General features: G+C 57.5%; 2 protein-coding genes across 2 annotated transcripts; one reads left to right on the top strand and one right to left on the bottom strand.

Annotated features, from left to right (window-relative positions):
- Positions 1 to 1,419: 1,419 nt before the first annotated feature.
- On the top strand, positions 1,420 to 5,087 carry FBXO46 (F-box protein 46). The gene is made up of 2 exons (XM_004694208.2): positions 1,420 to 2,981; positions 3,192 to 5,087. The coding sequence occupies exon 2, from the start codon at positions 3,267 to 3,269 to the stop codon at positions 5,085 to 5,087; it is 1,821 nt and encodes a 606-aa protein (XP_004694265.1). The 5' UTR covers positions 1,420 to 2,981; positions 3,192 to 3,266.
- A 1,142-nt stretch (positions 5,088 to 6,229) lies between these two features.
- On the bottom strand, positions 6,230 to 14,134 carry QPCTL (glutaminyl-peptide cyclotransferase-like). Its single transcript, XM_004694206.2, has 7 exons — positions 13,814 to 14,134; positions 13,193 to 13,336; positions 12,206 to 12,487; positions 10,857 to 11,009; positions 10,652 to 10,751; positions 10,210 to 10,326; positions 6,230 to 8,807 (listed from the first exon to the last, which is right to left on the bottom strand). The coding sequence occupies exons 1-7, from the start codon at positions 14,021 to 14,023 to the stop codon at positions 8,662 to 8,664; spliced, it is 1,152 nt and encodes a 383-aa protein (XP_004694263.1). The 5' UTR covers positions 14,024 to 14,134; the 3' UTR covers positions 6,230 to 8,661.
- Between the last annotated feature and the right edge of the window lie 224 nt (positions 14,135 to 14,358).

The raw sequence follows: 14,358 nt of genomic DNA, 5'->3' as shown, positions 1-14,358 counted from the left end.
CCTCCGTTTGACGAGATGATGGGAATTGTTACACGCTCTCTTACGCACAGCTGTTTCCACACCCACCTCGTCACCTCTCGCCTACTCCGCCCTCTTTCGAAGTTGGGCCCCGTCGCCAAGACTTCCCTTATATGGGCACGGCCCCGAACGGCAGGCGCTCATTGGCTGGGGGCGGCACGCGCGTGTCTGTCAACAAAGGGGCGGAGGGAAGCCAGCGCCGCCCGCCGGCGCGCGAGGCCGAAGGGTAGGAACGAGGACGGGCCCGCCTGCTTATCTTGTGCGCATGCGTCTGTGCGCAACCACCTCCCTCCTCGAGGGGGCGGGGCTCATCGTGGGCTGGGGGGGCGTGTCTAGATTTACCACGGGCGGGTGGTGGTTTCCTGGGGCCGGGTTGCAAAGTGTATGGGTTTCTTTTGCATTTAGGCGCTCCTTGAGGGAGTATTTGAGTGGGTTTGTGGGCTTTTGCGCTTTCATTGAACTTGGGGCTGGGGTTTGGACACTTGTAGGTTGGGATGCACTGCAGGGGTTGGTCAGGGATCACCTATAAGATTTGAGTTGTTGGGCCCTCCCTGGTGGCGCAGCGGGTTAAAGCACTGCACTGAGAATCTAAACCCACTTCCGCATGAGTTCGATTCCCGCCTGCCCCGGAGGTGACCACATAGCGTGGCAGACCGCTCCTGACCCGCCCGCTGCTCCCCTCAGCAGTGTACTTCCTCGATCTGTCTGTTCTGCTCCCCCTCTGTCTCTGGTGAATCCTCTCACCCTCCGCATCTCTGGCCTATACCCCAGTTTTGTATAAATAAATAAATTAATCTTTAAAAAAAAAAGATTTGGGTTGTTAGTGAAGTTACTTAGAAGCGAAGTAAAGAATGTGAGGGTACTAATAGGGGAGGCGATTCATTATCACTTTTGGAGGCAAACTGCCTGGGCTTTGGTCAGCCTCCGCCTCATCCCACCTGTCTCACTCCAGGCTCAGGAATCAGCCTCTCTCTCCTCATCCAGAAACGAGGAGTACTAACTCCCTGCTTCCTAGGGACCTGGGAAAATTAGCAGGAATTCTTAGCACTACCTGGTAAGCTCCCAGTGAACTTGCAGTCAGTGCGTGCCGGCTGTTACAACATTTGTGGGACTTGTTTGGGAGTTGGTTTTTTTTTTTTTTTTTTAAGATTTATTTATTCATACAGAACTGGGGTACAGGCCAGAGATGTGGAGGGTGAGAGGATTCACCAGAGACAGAGTGGGGAGCAGAACAGGCAGATTGACGAAGTACACTGCTGAGGGGAGCAGCAGGCGGGTCAGGAGAGGTCTGCCTCACCATGTGAATGTCCTCCGGGGCAGGTGGGGACCGAACTCATGCGGAAGTGGCTTAAGCTTCTCAGTGCAGTGCTTCAACCGCTTCGCTGCGCCACCTAGGAGGGCCGTTGGGAGTATTTTGACTATTTTGACGATCCTTTGTCTTTGAGAAATAGATGGTTTGGGATTTGTAGGTGTTCCGGGAGCCTCTGTGTTTTAGTTTTTTTATGGCTGGGAACTTCTGCGGAATTATGGGATATATGTGATTATAGGATTTCAGGAAACTGTTTTTGGGGACATCTGTGAATTTGGGACATTGCTGTGTCAGTTTTCGAAGGCATGGAATTTGTGAGGGGTTGGTTGAGCTTGGAGCCTTCTGGCCTGGAGGGGATATGTTCAGGTTTGGGAAGTTAAAAGTAGGGTTTGGAAGAGTCACATATTTGGGAGGTGGCATTGAGATTCTGGAGATAAGGATAGGAATTGCTTGGGGGATTTCAGAATGTGTTCCAGGATAACACATTTGGTCTTTGCTGTGTTAGTTCCTGTTGCGGGGTGTCTAGAGGCACCAACCATTTGAATGTATGGTTGGTAAACGGCCATTGATAGGGGCTGTATGGCATGGTTTTTTTGTTTGGTCTCAAGCAAGGAATTGGGTGTCTATAAGGATTTGAAGGGAAGGTGGAACTAGGATTTATGGGGGTAAGATTTTTAGGGTTAGGGCTATTGCTGGTGTTTAGAGGCTGTCTGGATTTTGAGTAGTGTTCATGTCTACAGGACTGTAAAGTAAATAGGGTTATGTGGATTTGTCTGAACTACAGGGATAGGCAAACATTTTGCACAGATAGTATTTTGGGCTCTGCAGGCCATCTGTTCTCTGTTGTAGCTGTCAATTCTGTCACTGTGGCATGAAAGCAGCCATAAACAGAGGAGCACATTTCAATAAAACTTTATTTGCAAAGACAGATAGTGGGCCAGATTTGACTCTCTTGTCTTATGTCTTAGTGTGCTGGCTGCTGACCAGCCCTCCCTCCCATCCTAGGCTGTAGGCATGTGGAAACCCAAGACTGGGAGGCTATTTTGGTTTGGAGATGTCTGGAGGGGAATGGGCCAGGGAGACTGAACCTGGGATGGACTGCCTCCGTGGAAAACAGTTGGGTCTGGCCGTGTAGCAAAATGGCCTCCAACACATCATGCACACAGAGTTGTCGGAAAAGAAAATGATGATTACTAAGTGAACCCTGAATGGAAAAATCCAGAAATCGGGTTTGAGGATCTGGTTTTGTCCTGTGTATGCCTTCCCTACTCGGATCCTCAGTTTCCCTGTAAGCAAAGTGAAGGAGGGAGCTGGGCTGCAGCAGGTCTTAGCCTGGGGTCGGGGGATGCACTTTGGGGCATTCCCTCACAGGCAGGACATAGAGCTCCTAGAGATTGTCAGAGAGCCCAAACAAAAGTGAAGCGCGGGTTTCTCCAGTGCCTGTCTGCCTCTGACCTCAGATTTTCTTCCCCCGCCCAGCCCACCTCGTTCCTCCCTCCGTGGGCCCGAGCAGCTGGAGCTATGGGCAGGGCTGGGAATTCTTGTCTTTTCAGGAACTGGCTACTGAGTGAGCAAATAGAAAAAGGAGGAGCTGTCTGGCAGTTGGTACTTGCACTTAAGATTAAAGGTTACGGCCGCAGGAGGCCTGTGGATGGTGAGTGAAGGCAGCGGGTAGTGGCATTTGAGCCGTAGGGCTGGCGCTGGCCCCCTGCTTTGGCTGTTAAATGAGCAGGTCACGGCCCCCACAGCTCTCCATGTGGGGCTGAGTTGTGGTGTCTGCCTCTGTGGGAGAGGTGGAGGCTAGGGGGATGCTGGGAGGGCTGGCGTGCCCCCAGTGCCCCGACCTTCTCTTCCCTGTCTTCAGGTAGCCTGCGCAGCGCCCCCCCAGCCAGGCCCTGAGCCTCGGTGAATCCCTGTTTGTCTGCCACCGTCCCCCAGAATGGACCGCGGTAGCCTCCTGCCCTTCCAGCTGTGGTGCCCCCGGCCCTTTGGCACCTACTCACAGAACCAGCCACGCCCACCCGCGGCAGCCCTCAAGCCTTCAGCCTGCCCCGAGCCCGGCAGCAGTGCAGAGCCAGACCAGGGGCCTGCCCTCTCAGAGAATACCCCGCCCACCTTGGCCTCCGAGGCCCCTGCCTCTCAGCCCGCTCCGCTTCTGTCCGCCGCTGGCGCCGGCGACGAGGGCCGTGTCCTGCTGGACACGTGGTATGTTATTAAGCCCGGGAATACGAAGGAGAAGGTAGCCTTCTTTGTGGCCCACCAGTGTGGCGGCGGCAGCCGGGCCAGCTCCATGAAGGTCAAGGGACACTGGGGCAGTGACAGCTCCAAGGCCAAGCGGAGGCGGCGCTGCCTGGAGTCGACCAAGGCCCCGCCGGACCCAGGGGGCCAGGGGGGGCCCCCTGCCGCCGAGGGGGCCCCAGCCTCAGCCGGTGAGGACGTGGACCTGCTCTCCGTGGCGGAGATGGTGGCACTGGTAGAACAGCGGGCCGCCCTGGCCCTACAGAGCTACCCGCGCCCAGGCACCCCGGCGCCCGTGGTCTTCGTGTCCGCCGAGCAGGGCGGGCCTGCCAAGGGGCTGGGGTCCGAGCGGCGGGCGGGCGGCGGGGACTGCAGCCGGGTAGCGGAGGCGGTGGCCCATTTTGAGGCCCAGAGAGACAGTCCTCCCGCCAAGGGCCTCCGCAAAGAGGAGCGGCCGGGGCCAGGCCCTGGCGAGGTGCGGATAGCCTTCCGGATCTCCAATGGCCGGGAGCCTCGAGCCCCCGATGGCGGCGTGCCCAGTGGGAGTGGGGGCCGGCCGGGCTGTGCCTACCCTGGCAGTCCAGGGCCTGGGACCCGAGCCAAGGACAAGATCACCTGCGACCTGTACCAGCTCATCAGCCCTTCCCGGGACGCCCTCCCCAGCAACGTGGAGTTCCTGCTCGCCAGGGCCGATGAGGCCAGCAGCGAGGGCGAGGCCCCGGCCCAGCCCAGGCCGGAGGACACTCCCCCGGCACCCCCTCCTCCCCCTGCCCGGGACTGCGGGGCCTCAGGCTTCCACGTGGATGTGGTGGTGACCGGCGTGGTGGACGAGTGCATCTTCTTTGGCAAGGACGGCACCAAAAACGTGAAGGAGGAGACCGTGTGCCTGACGGTCAGCCCCGAGGAGCCGCCCCCACCCGGCCAGCTCTTCTTCCTCCAGTCCCGGGGGCCTGACGGGCCTCCCGACCCCCCTCCCGCTGACTCGCCGGCAGTGGCGCCGGGCCCAGATGACGCCGAGGCGCCGGCGGACACGTCCCTGTGCCGCCTGTACCGGCACGTGTCGCACGACTTCCTGGAGATCCGCTTCAAGATCCAGCGGCTGCTGGAGCCGCGGCAGTACATGCTGCTGCTGCCCGAGCACGTGCTGGTCAAGATCTTCAGCTTCCTGCCCACTCGCGCCCTGGCGGCCCTCAAGTGCACCTGCCACCACTTCAAGGGCGTCATCGAGGCGTTCGGTGTGCGCGCCACGGACTCGCGCTGGAGCCGAGACCCCCTCTACCGCGACGACCCTTGCAAGCAGTGCCGCAAGAGGTACGAGAAGGGCGACGTGTCGCTCTGCCGCTGGCACCCCAAGCCCTACCACCACGACCTGCCTTACGGACGTTCCTACTGGATGTGCTGCCGCCGGGCTGATCGCGAGACGCCGGGCTGCCGCCTGGGTCTTCACGATAACAACTGGGTGCTGCCCTGCCACGGGCCTGGCGGGGGCGGGGGCCGGGCCGGGCGTGAGGAGGGGAGGTGAAGCCGGGGGAGGGGGGGGGAGCCCACCATGCCCACTCCCACCCCCTCCCCGGGCAGCCGAGGGCCCGTACCCTAGGCCCAGCGCGCGCTCCCCTCCCCCTCAGAACTGAGATTAAGTTGGGGGTGACCCCAGAAAGCACTCTGACTTCCCCCCCCCCCCCGCAATTGCTTTTCTACTCTTCAGACCCAGGGGCATGGACCCTCGAGTCGGGTGTTTTTTATCAGCATCTCGATTTCTTCTCCGTTCAGCCTCAGTACCCTCCCTGCCCCTCGCTCTACCAGGGGTCCCCAGCAGGGAGCAGACGGCAGCTAATTTTAGTACTACTTAAGGGTTTCCCCACTTGGGCCCCCTTCTGCTCACTCTCCGAGGCTACATCCCCAGAGTCGGTCCCTGTCCATTTGATGTTCCACACCAGGCCTCACCGCCTCATGAACTGGGGCCCTGGGTTACAAATCAAAATTAGCACGTTTCATGGCCGCCTGCCATTGCTAGATGTTTTTCCCCCTTAAAAAGAAAAATCACTGTTTCTTACAAGCTACCAGTCTCTCTACTTCCCCTAAGGGGAAGAGAAAAAAAAGTTGGAGTATAGAAATTCCCCTCCTCCCATTATTTAAGCTATTGCTCTCACTCTCCCCCACCCCCAAAAAAGCTGTGAAGCCCTCTGCCTCGCTTTTGACAGCGTGAGGGGGGCCGGTGGGCAGGGATTGTGGGTTTGAAATTCTGGGTTTTTCCTTCCATTCTGGGTACTTGTCAGGCCTGGGGTCCTTTCTCCCCAAGCCACCTGTGTTTCTTTAGAATCCTCTGGTCAATGGAGATCTTCGTTTTCAGGCAATTTGCTCTGGGGTATTTTTGTTTGTTCTGTTTGGGTTTTTTGTTTTTTTTCACCATTGTGGTCCTGGAAGCTTCTATAGAGTGTGGCATCTGACCGGTTTTTAATTGGTCCTTTCTATAAAGTCAATATTTATAAGCCTAGGCCCAGCCTGGTTTGTGTGTTGTTCATGGAAGGAGGTTTTGGAGAGGAGGAATCGTGGGTCTGTGCATGGTGGGGTGGAGCATAGTTGAGCCAGAGGATTCTACAGCTGAGATTATTTTAAAATTTCTGCACCAGTGTCAGTTTGGATTATAAGGATCTCAAAGTAGTAGCAGCTTAAACAGCTTGGTTTTTATTTAGCAGTCCAGTGCTGGGCAGGTAAAGGTGGCCTTGAAGTACCCAGAACCAGACCCCTCCAAGCTCAGTTCAGGACACACTCAGCCAGAAATTTAAGGGAAAGTACCTGGGACCCTGAAGCCGGTTTCTACTCTGAGGGTGTTTGCTGATGTGGACAACTCGGGTTTCCTGTTTGTAGTCTTACTGCGACGAGCAGGCGAAGTCATGGCCACAGCCTGCCACGGTGAGGCGCCCGTGGACCTGGCATCCCACTGAACGCAGCTCAGGTAAGGGTGACCCAGAGGACTGCGAGGAAATGTTCTGAATTCTGAAAGGAGCACCAGGCCAGAGGGAAGGGGAAAAGTAGACCTGAGGATTTGGGGTCCCAGGCTGGCCCTTGCCTCAGGTCTCAGCTGGGTTTCTATCACCTGTGCACTTCTAGCTGGGCTGTCTGGGAGAAACAGACAAGTCAGATCTGGCGGAGAGAGCCGGCGCCTAGAACCCTCCACAGTCATTCAGATAATGACCAGAAGTAGTACCCAAGCGGGTGGGGATAAAGCAGCCTGAGCCAGACCCCAGTGAAGGCATCAGATAGTGAGGTCACTGGTCACAGGTTTTAATGCAAGACTTGGAAATACCTGCAGGGAAGCCAGGACTAAGAGGTGGCCTAGCAGATACGGAAGAACCCACACATGGTAACCAGAAGTGAAAACTCCATGGCTGAACTAAGCAGCAAATTATACATAAGTAAAGATTCACTGAAGTAGAAAGTAGGTCTGAAAAGTAGTACAGGGGTACCCCCCCCCACATACATCAAAAGTTACGGAAACGGAAAAAGTCTGAGACACTTAATGGGAATTCTAGAATCAGAAGAGAATGGTGCAGAGGTAATATTTAAACAAATGATGGTTGTGAATTCCAGAGTGGTAAAATGGCACCGCTAAGCCCAGCAAGCTCCAAGTGGGCACCTACCACGTGCCCCGAAGGTGCCAGCTACATGGGATTTGGCGCCTGGCTTCCCTAGAGCTCACCTCATCCGAACCCTGAGAACAGACAGTTCCTCAAAAGACTGATGTGCAAATCGTCACACCCAGGTCACTTGACATTGCCCATCAGATACACTTAGTGACCCCACAATCATGCAGAACGGGAGGGTGGGGGCAAGTTTGGGGAGTTGAGGAAAACTGCCCAGCACCACAGCCTCCTCTGTGACCTGGAATGAACAATCCTGGCCCCAACTTCAGGTGGAAATACACATCAGCTGCACCTGGTGCCTCCAGCCAGCGTGTTCGTGGGAGGCCTGAGGGCTGGGCGTGGAGCTGAGCACCCAGCCTTCCCTCTCCCACAGAGGAGTCTTGCTATTTCTGGGAGCCCCGGGTGCAGGGTGCCCATGTACCTGTGGTTGATGCCTGTCAAGCCCCCTGATCTCCTGGCCTCCAAGGCTGTCCACCCCGCCCCAACCCTCTCTTGCTTGCAGCCAGTCTCAGGCTGTTTTTGGTCCAGCACAGCTGATTTTTGGAGAGGTAGAAAAGGGCGTCACAGCCCAGCTGCAGGGGAGAATCTGGGAGCAATCTATAAGCAACTCCATTAGTCCCGCAGCAAAATGTAACCAAACTAGACCTAACTCAGGATCGGGGAGCAGGGGAAGGGCAGGCAGAGGCCAAGCGAGTTGGTGTGGACACAGTCTCGGCAGCTGTGGGGGGTGAACCACGGAGCTTTTCCAGCGGAGCCTGTCACCTGAGACCGAGTCTCGGCCAGTGATCCTCCTGCGGCTGCAGCTTTTGAGCTGGCCTAGAACGCTGATGCTCACCCTCACTCCTTAATAACCCTCCAGCCTGGCCTGGCACCCTGCTGCCAACCAAGTCATCAGCCACACAACCAGCAGGCCCAGAGCACAGGTAGGACCCCGCTTTCTACACCCTCACCCCCATCAGTTCCCTAAGCAGCTCTGCATGTACCCAACTCATCCTCAAGGACAGCGTGCTCCGACTTTTGCTCATCCTGATTCAGTGGGTCTGGGTGGGGCCTGGGAGTCTGCATGTTCAAAATAAGCACCCCCACCCCCAACTGAGTCTGAATACGGAGGGTTGGGAAATACTTGCAGTTAACACCCATCATCGCACACTCCACAGCTGCAAGGGCAAGGATGGCTGGGTGTCGCCAGTGTGCGGTGAGTCCAGGTCTGCCTTGCCGTTCTGAACACAGACATGCCACCTGTCGAAATGCAGCACTTCCCAAAGTAGCTTCTGAGGCACCTCGCTTCTCTGAGGTGCTTCCCCATAGAAAGGCTCCATGGGGATATACTTTGGGGAAACACCACCTTTTGTCTCACTCTGGACAATTCACTATGTACGGCGACAAACCCAGGGCTTCACCCCGCTTCTCGCTGTCGGCCAGGCGCCTGCCTCCGCAGCTCCGCCCGACAGGCTAGAGGCCCAGGTACTCGGCCAGAAACACGGCGAGGATGCGGCTCAGGTTGTGCACCGTGGGCGGGTGGAGGTTGGCCTCTGAGTCCTGGGGCGTGTGCCAGACAGAGGGGAAGGGCGTGGCAATGAGGTGGAGCACCGGAACCCCTGTGGGCAGAGAGGAGACCTGGGTCAGGCCCACACTGACCTGGAGCCCAGGAAACTCCATGCTGGTGCTTGAAAGAACTGATGGGCAATTTTAAGCACGTGAGGGTGGACATCAGTTTAAAAATAGAGCTGACAATCTCTACTGTTTTCCTAACACAAGTGGGAGAAACTCGAAATTTCGTGGACTGTGCTAAGAGGAGAGGGGAGGAGAGATGTTGGCATCTCCTGCCAGGCGTGTCATTTGGGTGGGAATTTTCCCTGTGGGCCATGCCTACAGCCCAGAACCCACACCACTTCCATACTCCTCCCCAGGGAGCACACACACCCCCACCACCACTTTACCCCACTTTGCAGACACACCCCAGGCAGAGGGACCTGGCTAACCCCCTCTAGGTCACAGCACAGTCAGAAGTGGACCCCAGGGCACCAGGCTCTAAGCCCCTGCACTAAGCCAGTTCAAACCCGCCTCAGGGTTTCCTGCTGTGTCCTCCAGGCTTGCTAAATCCCTGCTCTGCCCAGCTAAACCGCCCAGGCGGCTGCGGCCTTCATGCGCCCTGCCACCTGGCCCAGTCGTACCCGAGTGCTCAATGATGGACTCAGTAAAGGCCTTGGAGGGGACACTTGTTTGGTGAGTGAGTAAATGACGGAGCAGAGCATTTCAAAGCCGTCCCTAGCACTCACTCCATGCCAAGCGCTGCGTACACAGGCACTTTATTCGCCTAATCTTATCTGCCCTGCCCTGCGACTGAAAATACCCTTCCACATGCACTGGTGTGTCTGTGTGCACTTTCCAGAAGCAACGAGGGTTTGGAGGTTTGGCAACCCAGGCTTGTCCAGTTCTAACGCTGATGTTCTGTCCCCGTCTGCTCTGAGGTGGGGAACCAATTTAGAGCAGGGGCTGCGGACAGCCTGGTGCCCTGGGTTCCATTTCTACTATGCTGTGACCTAGAAGGGGGGCTTTACTCAGAGCCACCTGGGAGTTCTGTAAGCAGCTCAGAGGCCAAGAATGGGTTTCAATGGGTCTGAAATGTGTCTGGGCAGTTTTTGAGTGTCAGGTGAGCCTGCTGGGCTGCCAGGGCCAGGAGGCAAAGGGTAGGAGAAACTGCAATCACTGGGCATGAGCAGAAATGCCAACATCTCTGCCTGCTTGGTGCTGGACGCTGGGCCGGGTCTTCCCATGTATCTGTGCATTCCGCACCCCCAGCACGGAGGGGGCGTGGGGGTGTGCTGGAGGAGGAGAACTGAGGCACAAAGATGTTAAACAAGTTGTGACCAGTTGGCAGCTTGGGAAAAGGGCCAGGCCAGGTCCCAGACATATGTGCACGCGCGCACACATGCACGCACACATACTCATGCACACACACACATATGCACACTTCTCGCATGCGCGCGCAGCTGGTACCTCTGCGGAGGAAGGGGATGTGGTCGTCTTCCACAGAGCCAATGGGCTCCCCGGGCAGGAAGTACATCACTTCCTGGGGATGAGCCTGTAGCAGCTTCAGCCTGTGCAGGCGCTTCTCTGGAGGTGGTGAGGGTTAGAGAGCAAAGGTCACCCCTCAGGAGTCCAAGGTTTCCCTGCTTATAAATCAGAGGACGGCAGGAGGTCTCCGGGGAAGGCACCAGTCCCCCCAGGAAGGGAGGAGGCGGCTCCCAGGCGCCCAGTCTCATCTAGCCTAAGGCTAGGAGGTCAGTCACACTGGACCTCAGAGGAATCTACTTGTTCCTACCCCCCGAGGTCCTCAGAGAGAGGCTGGAAAGGTGGGGGGAAGGCGATGACCCCAACAGAGCAGGTGCCTGCCTCACCTGGCTCTCCTCCTCCCTCCCTGCCCCTGACTGGCACTTACCGATGCTCCTCAGCCGATGGAACCAGCGGGCTGTGCGAGGGAAGTGACTGTAGAAGGTCGGATTGGGGGCCCCCAGGAGATCAAGAAGCATAAAGAGCTCCTAGGGAGAGAGGCCAGGACCAGAGCAAGAGGCAGGACAGGACAGGACGCTGCCACCTCACTTTCCCTCTCCCGCCCTCCAGAACCCAGGGGACCCTGGTCTTACGATAGCCTGGATCCTGGTGGGGCCGGGACTGTGGGGCAAAGACTCCATGAGCTGGGCCAGATGCCGGGAGCCATACAGGGAGTCCTTGGGTCCCCACTCCTTCAGCGCCTCTTCACCGTCCAGGAAGAGAAGCTGCAGGGTCACGGGGGCTGCCTGTGGAGCCGGTGGCGGGCCAGTCAGTGCCAGCCTTTCCCACCTGGCTGCTCAACAGTCCTGAACATAGGCTGTCACCTTACTCATTTAGTATCGTGGCCGAGAGTACGGATGGCACCAGAGTGCCTGAGTTCAAAACCCGACTCCCCAGCTTCGTAGCTGAGTGGTCTTAGGTCATTTTCTAACTCTCCAGAGCTTCACTTGTCTCATCTGTATGGGGTTAGTCACACTTCTAACCACAGGGTAGCCCAGTCCAGGCCCTAGTGCCCAGCCTGTAGTAACTAGATACAGGTCGGCTCTGATGACTGCTACGGTTCCTCAGGCTTGTTTAGCAAAGAGCTCCACAGGTGAGTATAGATGAGTGATTATACGGACAGTGGTGCAGTGCACACACTTGCTTCCCAGAGCTCCAGGGTCCTGCAAGAGCATAGGAAGGAGGAGGGGTACGTGTTGAGCCCGGGGTGCAGGTGGAGCTTGCTGGGATGGGTGTGGACACTGGGGTGTGTAGAAGCTGACCTGGCCAAATGAGGCAGTGTTTCCAGGTGAGGGAGCAACATCGAGCAAGGCCAGGGTAAGAGAAGAGACCAGAGAAGTCAGCAAGGGCCAGAGCTCGGGCTTTGTTACAAAGCCACAGGGGCTGGCGCCATGGAAGGGATCCGAGCAGGGAGGAGCACCAGAATATTGAGCTTTTCTTTCATTTCTACATTTTGATTGACATCTTACTTTATGCCAGGGAATAATCTGGTTTCAGCCTATAAATAAAGCAGGAAACAAAGCAGCCAAGTCCCTAATCAGAGGGAGCTTATTCTAGTCGTGGGGACAGATACACACATCAACATGAGGGGTCAGAAAGCATGGGGTGGCGACAGCTATTTCAGAGAGGTTGAGGGGGTCTGTTTGAGGAGGTGACATTGGAGTGGGCACCTGAGTGAAGAAGGGTTGGGCAGACAGCTGAGAAGAGCACACTCTAGGCAGAGCAGAGCAAACAGCAAGTGCCAATGCCCTGAGGTTGTTCTCCAGGGAACACAGAAGAGGTGGGTGGCAGGACTGCCATGACAAGGGGCAAGCGGGGAGACTACAGGTCACAAGCACACCGCAGGGATGACCGCAAGGACTCTGGCCTATGCTGAGGAGGAGGTGGGAGCCACAGGAGGGTTTGGGAGAGGCAGCCTCCCCCCCCCAACCCCTCTCCTCACCTGCTCCTTGGCTCTGCTCAACTCCAGGTCGAGGGCCCGGGCCAGCTCCAGTAGCAGGGCACAAGGCACAGCTGAATCCGTGGCCCCCACAAAGGGGCCCGACCCAGATGGGAAGAACTTGGAGTCGTAATGGCAGGCAAGGGTGAGGTGATGGGCAGCCCCCGGGTCCAGTGTGGCCACCACGTTACCGAAGTTCAGTGGCCCCAGGGGCGTTGAGGCTGTGAAGGGGTCCAGCTCCACATGCCAGCCTGCCGTCAGGGTCCGCATCGTGGCCTCCAGGAACTAGTGGCAAGAGAGGTGGGAGGGTGGGAAGGACTGGGGAGGCGGTCAGAGAAGGGCCAGGTGACCTGAGCCTTACAGCAGTTACGCTGAGTCTGCAGCCCCACTCCGGTTCGCATCAGGCCTTCCGTATACTGAGTGCCCTCGAGCGCCCGCAGGCTGTGTGACCAGCTGCACGCTAAGCACTATTCTCTACCCCTGTGGGGTAGGGACTGTCAGTGACTCCATTTTGCAATTCAGAAAAGTGAGAAACAGCTTTAGAAACAAGTCCAAGGTCACGATCTAAGTGACCAGAGAAGGGTTGGAACCCAAGCAGTATTCAAAGGGCTCTCCATGCTTTCTTGGGAAGTGACATCCAGATGACCCAGGACCGTTTCTGGAGCCAACATGTTTGTGTTGAAACCCTAGATCCACCATATATTAGCTATGGGATTTGGGCAAAATGCCCAGCTTCTGCGGGCTTCAGCTTACCCAGCTGCACGATGAAGAGCTTGGAGCCCACCTCACAGATGCTTGCTTGTGTCTCTATCATCTAAGTCCTGGTGGGGCAGTAGAGTGTGGTGCAGCAAAGAGTGTGGACCAGCGTGGGATCCTAAGCGTCAGATTAGCCCAGCTCTGCTTCCTAGCTACTTCAGGATCTTGAGCAGAAAGACTGTTTACTATTTCCTGGCAGGCTGGGGTGTCAGGGGAGACTGTGGGACCCTTTACCTTTCTCACTTGAAGATTGCCAGGGCTGCCCGGATTCCGTACAACCAGCAGGGGGCGCAGGTAAATGTTCCAGAGACGCCGCGGGTCCAGTTGCCCCACCACCTGCTGCAGCCGGGCTTCTGTGAGGCTCGCGACCAGCGGCGTCTTGGCAGGGTCGGATGGGAGTAGGAAAACAGAGCTTGAGAACAACCCTCATTCTGACCCTACCCCAGTCGCCATCGCCCCTAAACTGCTCCAGTTGAAATTTGCAATCGCAGCCTAAGCATCGGAGGTTTCCAGGATAAATTCTAGGCTCTGGACCCTTCCCCGAGTCCATCCAGCCCAGCTCACCCCGATCTGCATGGGAAAGTATAGGCCCAGCGGCAGAAGGGAGATCTTCCAAATAGTTAACTTTAGAATCAGAACACAGGGTTCTCAGTCATTCCCCTGGCCCCTTCAGGAAACACTATTACAGAACAAGCCCGAAGCCGTCTACGGCTGGCTTGAGGCAGAGTCTCTAAAGACAAAGACAGCGGCAGCTCCGAGATGGGCCGTGACAGAAGCCACGTCAACCTAAGAAACCAGCAAAGGAAAAGTGGGGAACTGGAGTCCCGCGGTGCCCGCGTCCCTGCCCTTCCTCACCCGCAGGTCCCGGCCGGGCGGCAGCCCATCCGTCCCGCGGTGCCAGGCGCTCCAAATGGTGTACAAGGCCGAGGTCATGGCCAGCGCCAGCAGCAGCACGGGTAACAGCTGCGCCCGCGGCAGCAGGCGGCGCTTGGGCGGTGAGACCGTCTCCAAGAGGCCGCGCTCCCCGGACCGTAGCCGGGGCCGCCCGCGGCCTCCGGGACGCATGGCAGCTTCAGCCCCGGCCGGCAGGGGACCGCGGCGAGAGCTCGGGCCCGGGCCCGCCCCGCCCGGAGTCGCCGGCCAGTGAGCACCAGGAGCTACTGCCCCGGCGCAGCCTCCGCCAGCAGCGGAGCCAATGGGGACTCCAGGCCTCGCCGTCTCCGGGGTTTTGGGGGTTGGTTTCCCGGAGCGTGGCACAACCCAGAAGGGAGAGCGGAAGGGCAAGCGCCGCCTCGACGGGCGGAGAAGCCAATGAAAAGCGTCTGATCCTGGAAAACATTCGAGCAACGGACGCAGGTCCACGCCCCCCGCGACCAAAGCGAAGGGTTGGCGGGCTCCGC

This window comes from Condylura cristata, unplaced genomic scaffold, assembly GCF_000260355.1.
Source record: "Condylura cristata isolate star-nosed mole 26May11 unplaced genomic scaffold, ConCri1.0 scaffold00041, whole genome shotgun sequence".
Classification (NCBI taxonomy): Eukaryota; Metazoa; Chordata; class Mammalia; order Eulipotyphla; family Talpidae; genus Condylura; species Condylura cristata.
The sequence above is the reverse complement of the archived record's forward strand: the minus strand, read 5'-3'. Positions and strand labels throughout refer to the sequence as shown.

Excerpts from the sequence above, each read along its gene's own strand:
- QPCTL (XM_004694206.2), bottom strand. The coding sequence starts at position 14,023 with ATGCGTCCCGGAGGCCGCGGGCGGCCCCGGCTACGGTCCGGGGAGCGC. Across the intron at positions 12,488-13,192 it reads GCAATCTTCAAGTGAGAAAG|TTCCTGGAGGCCACGATGCG; the intron begins GTAAAGGGTCCC and ends TCTTGCCACTAG. Across the intron at positions 10,752-10,856 it reads CCACCAGGATCCAGGCTATC|GAGCTCTTTATGCTTCTTGA; the intron begins GTAAGACCAGGG and ends CTCTCTCCCTAG.
- FBXO46 (XM_004694208.2), top strand. The coding sequence starts at position 3,267 with ATGGACCGCGGTAGCCTCCTGCCCTTCCAGCTGTGGTGCCCCCGGCCC.